Below are 5,922 nucleotides of genomic sequence, written 5' to 3' on the forward strand. Positions count from 1 at the left end.
CAATACATTATGGGAGCATCTTAATGAAATCATTTCATTCAGGAAGAAGACTTAGAAATCTTTCATCTAAAATTATTTGGCAGCTTTCCTTATTAAATTGGATTGACACAAATGAGGTAATTCAAATAAGAGCTGCACAATACATTACACATTAAGTCAGTACGAGAATAACAAATGATAATTTCAATGTTAGGGGTTACTTGACATTCTACAGCAAAGTAGTTTTCTCTTAGAATTCTGACAGTATGCAGTACCATACTACTTAAGGAAAACTATGCCAACCCCTATACATGTCAAAACTGAAGGGAAACTTATTCTTCGAGTACACTAAGACCCTCTACCACAAAGTGTATGATGAGTCACATAGCGACTGTCAACTGGGCAGCTAACAACAAAATACATATTCATAGTTTTGATAATCATGTAGTTTATACTTAAGGTTGCATTCTTATTTTTACGATATATTTCACAGAGCAAACAATTCTCTCTTCTTTTTGTTTTGATCATTTTATTCAGTCCAAATTATGAACAATTTGCATAGACATTTCAGTAAACATTCATAATATTCAGAAGTAGACAGGTTTGTATCACTTCAGTGTTACTTCATTCAAACAAAACATTACATAAAAGCAACCATAAAAATAATTTGCAGTTATGTCAAATATATCAGTACGAAATTGATAGTTCGTTATATTTATGTGCTAAAAATTCAACAAATTTTACACAATCACCACATTACATACAGACATGCGAAGAAAGAGAAATATCTACCACCAAAGCACCACCAAAACTTTTATGTGGAAGGTTATAAATATCTTTATTTGCCAACCGAAAAAAAGAACTAAGAATTTTCAACAGTTTGCACTGAGACAATATTTCCAGAAAATTAACATTAAATTTGAAAAACTGTAAACAAGTTGCAAAACTGTTGCATAAAAATAGTGGTCAAGTAATTATTTCACCTATTCAGAGGCACTTAAACTGCAGCATATACTTAGAACTGGAATTAAAATTTAGTTGTAAAAATTTAATTACGTTGTGAAACTTTTGCCTGAGGAAGAAAATAGCAGAATAAAAGATCACCAGTTAACATTCATTTACATTTACTTATTTGACTTAAGTCTAACGTGATTTATTTCAATATATTAATCATGCTTTCTCAGAATGTTGCTTATAACATCTGCAGTATGCATATAAAAACTATTTTTGAGGAATAAGTCCACAGTAGGCTCCAATAATGGTAAAAACTCTAGTCCCATCAGTACAAATGCCTCATAAGTATATGAAACAAAATCCCTGTGAGTAGATCACTTTAGCAACTTTAAAAGTTTGAAATGTGTGGGGTTTTAAAAACAGCTTTGTCTTGAGTAGTATATGGCTGCAGAATAAAAAGAGGCATTGCCATTGTTTCAGCTCATCAGTGTGATAAAACTTTGTGAAAAATACTTCTAACATATTTTGGTTAGATTTCATGAAAATAAATACATATTTAATAATATTTCTAAACATTTTCATCCATAAATGAGCCTCTGCACAGTGCTATCAACAAACAATGTCAGAGTCAATTATAATTCTCAGTACACACACACACACACACACACACACACACACACACACACACACACACACAGAGAGAGAGAGAGAGAGAGAGAGAGAGAGAGAGAGAGAGAGAGAGAGAGAGAGAGAGAGAGAGAGAGAGAGAGAGAGAGAGAGAGAGAGAGAGAAGGGGGGGGGGTGGCACCTAATCATCTCTCACTTCACTATAGAATCTTCAATCTGGCTCCACGCCGAAAAATAATTTTACACTGCATTCTAAAAGTTAGCTACGCCATACATATATGTTATCATACATCAAGAAAACATGGATGATTGATCAACAGATTCAAAACACGAATGGGTCTTGCTAGTTACCATAATATATACTGTACGCTTATGACACCATACCTGAACATTTACACAAATAGAATACCATTTTCTGTTGTAAATTGTGTTATCTGAAAAAATTGAAATTGTTACATTTATACTAATGTAAGAGTTAACAAAGCTCAGAAAGAAAGCAGAATATGCAATGGAATTTGGATGGAGAAGAATGTTGTCCTGCCACTAACAAAACTGATTCATCTACCAAATCAGCATTAATGACATATTTTTCAAATTACTTCTCAGCTTATACTATAGGTTTTTGCTTGTAAATCATAACTGTCATCAATTTAAAAAAGCATACAAAATATAAAACAATGATTACAATTATAACTAGACCACAACTAATGGCAATGTCATGTACCTTTGTAACACGAGTGTGGACCTGTGTATGGACTGTGGACTCCCCATTGCTACATTTCAATTATAACTTGCTGACATTCCACTGAGAATGCAGAGTAATTAATTAGAAATTTATTCAGAAAACTATTTTATACTTCAAGATCTTGGGTACTTATTTATTTTGTGAAATTGTGAGAAGTCAGACTATTCTTTGCAGTAAACAGGTACATGAAATGCTAGTCAAAGTAGTTCTATGCAAATCTGCCTGTGCCTCAGCTGTGTCCATCTTTCATTTGATAGTTGACACTCGTTTGCTGTTCAGAGTCAAATGGTATTTGACATCTGACAATATTACACAACTTCAATGCCAATACACTCAAAATTGAGTCTTAACCCACAGACAGTAACGCTCCTTCAGGAACTTTATGTGCAAAAGTATCTTAAGTGATGATTAACAGGTTAGAGTGCATATGCCAATCACAAATACACTACACTGCAAAACCAAGCTTTAGTCCTTACACAACTGTGCCGCAAGACACAGTTGAACTTAAATCTTACCACCATTAGAGACATGTTGCAACAGAACTGCAATCTATTAATGAAACAAAGTCACTTTTAAATCATTCCGAACACATTTGATTAAACAAAACAATATGAAATTTTCCACTTCAACTGAGTCAACACCAGTACAGAGCAATGGAACTACTTTTCTATCCAAACATGTTACAAATCCATTTCTGTTTCATTTTAGATCAAGTACAATGCATTTTTAATACTGGAACACCACTTCAATTTTTTAACTTTTCAACCAACTCTCCTTGTTAGCCATCACTAAAAGCAAATTTTGGAGTCATTGCCACTGACCAAAGCACTGAATAATTTGAATCAGTGGTGTATTTGGCTCCTAAGAAGATGACCTTAACAGGGAACACAAGACATCCTGAAGTGGTGCTCCAGCTAAGTCATGGGAAAAGAAAAGATGTTGACAGTATTACATAAAAAATACTTCTTGGACTGCTTTTTACAGGAAACAATAAAATACTTTTGTTTGGCAGAGCTCAAAAGTTGCTTTGTCTTTAATGCACTCATTTGGCATGCACAATTTTTTATATACAAGAAAATGTACAAAAATTACGAAAAATTAGTTTTCAAGATAGGTAATGTTAGGAAGTGTCTTATATGAAGATGGTTAGTTACAGGTAACACATTGCAAGACATGGTATGAAGACAGTAGCAGGAGAAGGAAAACTGCAGTCTGCAAGTTCCATTGTGTTAACATTAGAAACACACTCCGATAGTTTACCACAGGCTGACAAAAACATTAGTTGGTATGGCACTTCAAGTGGTGTGGTCTATCTCACAACTATGCAGAATTTTTATACTTCCTAGCTTACTAAACTTTCTCAGTAGAATAAGAAGCAAGTAAATGATTAAAAATTAAACCTACTCAGTCAAATATTCAAAGTTTATAGTTGAGGGAAAAATGTTTGCATCAAATCAACCCAGAAATGTAACTGGCATCATTAGTGACATTTATGAACAGCCTAAGTTCCACGTTCTGCCTAACACACCTAACTTTAATTTTAAAAACAGTAATTAAAATACGAAGATCAGGTACCTTACGCAAACTAGTGGGATAAACTTTTACCTAATGTTGTGAAAACAACCATTAGTCAGGAACAAATTTTAATTATATGAAAGAACGATCTCTCACCTACATTATAACATCTTCCAAGATTTTTACAGAGTAATCAAAACATGTATGAAATATTTATGGATTTTTTTTAAAAAAACAATACTTATTTCATATGACTAGACATATAGTATATTGCACACACTTTCAGGATGACTAGATGTCACACTGACTGTGGTAAATACATTAATTATTTTGCCATTTTCAGCATGACCAACAATTAAAATGGTCTGATAAATAGAACCATAATACTGTTAAAACTGAGATCCACAATAATACTGCTTGGGAGGACACATTTGTACAGTTGTGTGTCAATAGGCTCCTTCATCAAAGAAGTCATCGTCTTCCTCCATATCTTCATCTTTGGGTGTGTATTTCTCACGGTAGGGCTTGTGACACAGTCTACGGCAACCAGGGCAGTACCAGTATGCAAGCACGCCAACAGACACCCCAAACAATAGTGTTGGCACTACAAGGGCGAGGATTAGATGGCGCAGATTTTCATCCCAGTCATATCTGGCAACAACCATTTCTGGATAGGCGCGGCTGAAATAACATGGGAATGGTTGCTTCACTGCAATTTCATCTCCATCACCTCGGAATTTCTTGGCAAAAACTGAACAGTTCACACTTGGCGGGTACCCACAGCCTTCCGTGTTGATGAAGAAACGTGTGCCAACAACATCCCAATTTGGAAGTGGGCTGAAGTTGCGGGCAGAGCCAGCTGCATACGGCTCGCGGCTGTAGTTAACAAGAATCTGATGACAACGAGCGGGCGCAGTCGTGCAGCCCTCACGACAAGACGCCCAAGAACAATTACGCAGTCCTTCTGCATAAACATGTTCCACAGTTGCACACGTTACAGGTTCAGATTCATAGTCGGACACAATTGCGGATATTGCTGGATCTACTACAAAGGGAATTAGAAACAGAAAGCCAAATACTGAAAGAACAGCTGTGGTACCAAGGCAAAGCGAAGTGTAAAACTTCGCCTTTTGCAAAAGTGTTTTTACTTCCGGAATCTCTTCTGCTGGTTCCAAGCCGCCGCCGCCACCCCCGCCCTCTTCTCCCATTATCATTGTCGCCTCTTCGGGGTCCATTGTAGCGTTTTCGAGTCCACAAGGGACTCGTACACGTTCGTACAGAAATTTGGACTTCAGTATGATGAGTGATATAATCCGTTGCTTAGATAAAAGCAATCGGATCTATGTACGACTATGTTGCTCACGCTCGATTTAAGAATGTTGTTATGAATCAAGTAACGTAAGCATAAGTTTCCTAATACAATGGTGCTGAAGCGGTTTGAGCGAGAGACATTTTCACAGTCACTTAGACGCCACAAGTAAATGCCTAGTACTTCACAGAAGACATTCTGCCGATGAAAATGAATACGGATCAAGTAGTGAAAATTCTATGTTTACTACAATTTAGGTTACCTTTGTTCGTCTGCTGTTACGTACAAATGGGAATAACGAAAGTGACGCAAAATTAAATGAGCATTTTCGGAAAAATCTTCCTAACACACATGACGAAATCTAATCTACAGGAAACAAGGTTGTAAGTTCTTCGCTATCGCCACTACTCTACTGGTAGCTAGCAACTGTCAAATTTCGGTCCGCGATTACAAAGACAACAACACCGGTTGCAAAGATGTTCTGCTCTGTACTCCAACCAAAGATGCTGCAAAAACAGTACACACCGCTCATTCACAGTCGATGGATCGATCCAAAAAGCTTATTCGTATGAAAGATATTTATTACTATTTCCCATTTTAAAATGGCTATCCAGGTTACAAAAGACGTTATAATTCGCTTATAACAATGTGTTAACAAGTTACACAGCATATATAACATATGAGAATTACAAATCTCAATTAAAAACATGCCCAATACCGATGTATTTCTATAGAAGATATTTATTACTATTTCTCATTTTAAAATAGCTATTCACGTTACAATATATGTCAT

General features: G+C 35.7%; 1 protein-coding gene across 1 annotated transcript; it reads right to left on the reverse strand.

Annotated features, from left to right (window-relative positions):
* Positions 1–303: 303 nt before the first annotated feature.
* On the reverse strand, positions 304–5,611 carry LOC126267262 (protein tipE-like). Its single transcript, XM_049972326.1, has one exon. The coding sequence runs from the start codon at positions 5,053–5,055 to the stop codon at positions 4,267–4,269; it is 789 nt and encodes a 262-aa protein (XP_049828283.1). The 5' UTR covers positions 5,056–5,611; the 3' UTR covers positions 304–4,266.
* Between the last annotated feature and the right edge of the window lie 311 nt (positions 5,612–5,922).

This window comes from Schistocerca gregaria, chromosome 4 (genome assembly GCF_023897955.1).
Source record: "Schistocerca gregaria isolate iqSchGreg1 chromosome 4, iqSchGreg1.2, whole genome shotgun sequence".
In the NCBI taxonomy this organism is placed as follows: Eukaryota; Metazoa; Arthropoda; class Insecta; order Orthoptera; family Acrididae; genus Schistocerca; species Schistocerca gregaria.

What these genes read in the sequence shown, in the direction of transcription:
- LOC126267262 (XM_049972326.1), bottom strand. Translation starts at nt 5,055, where the DNA reads ATGGACCCCGAAGAGGCGACAATGATAATGGGAGAAGAGGGCGGGGGT.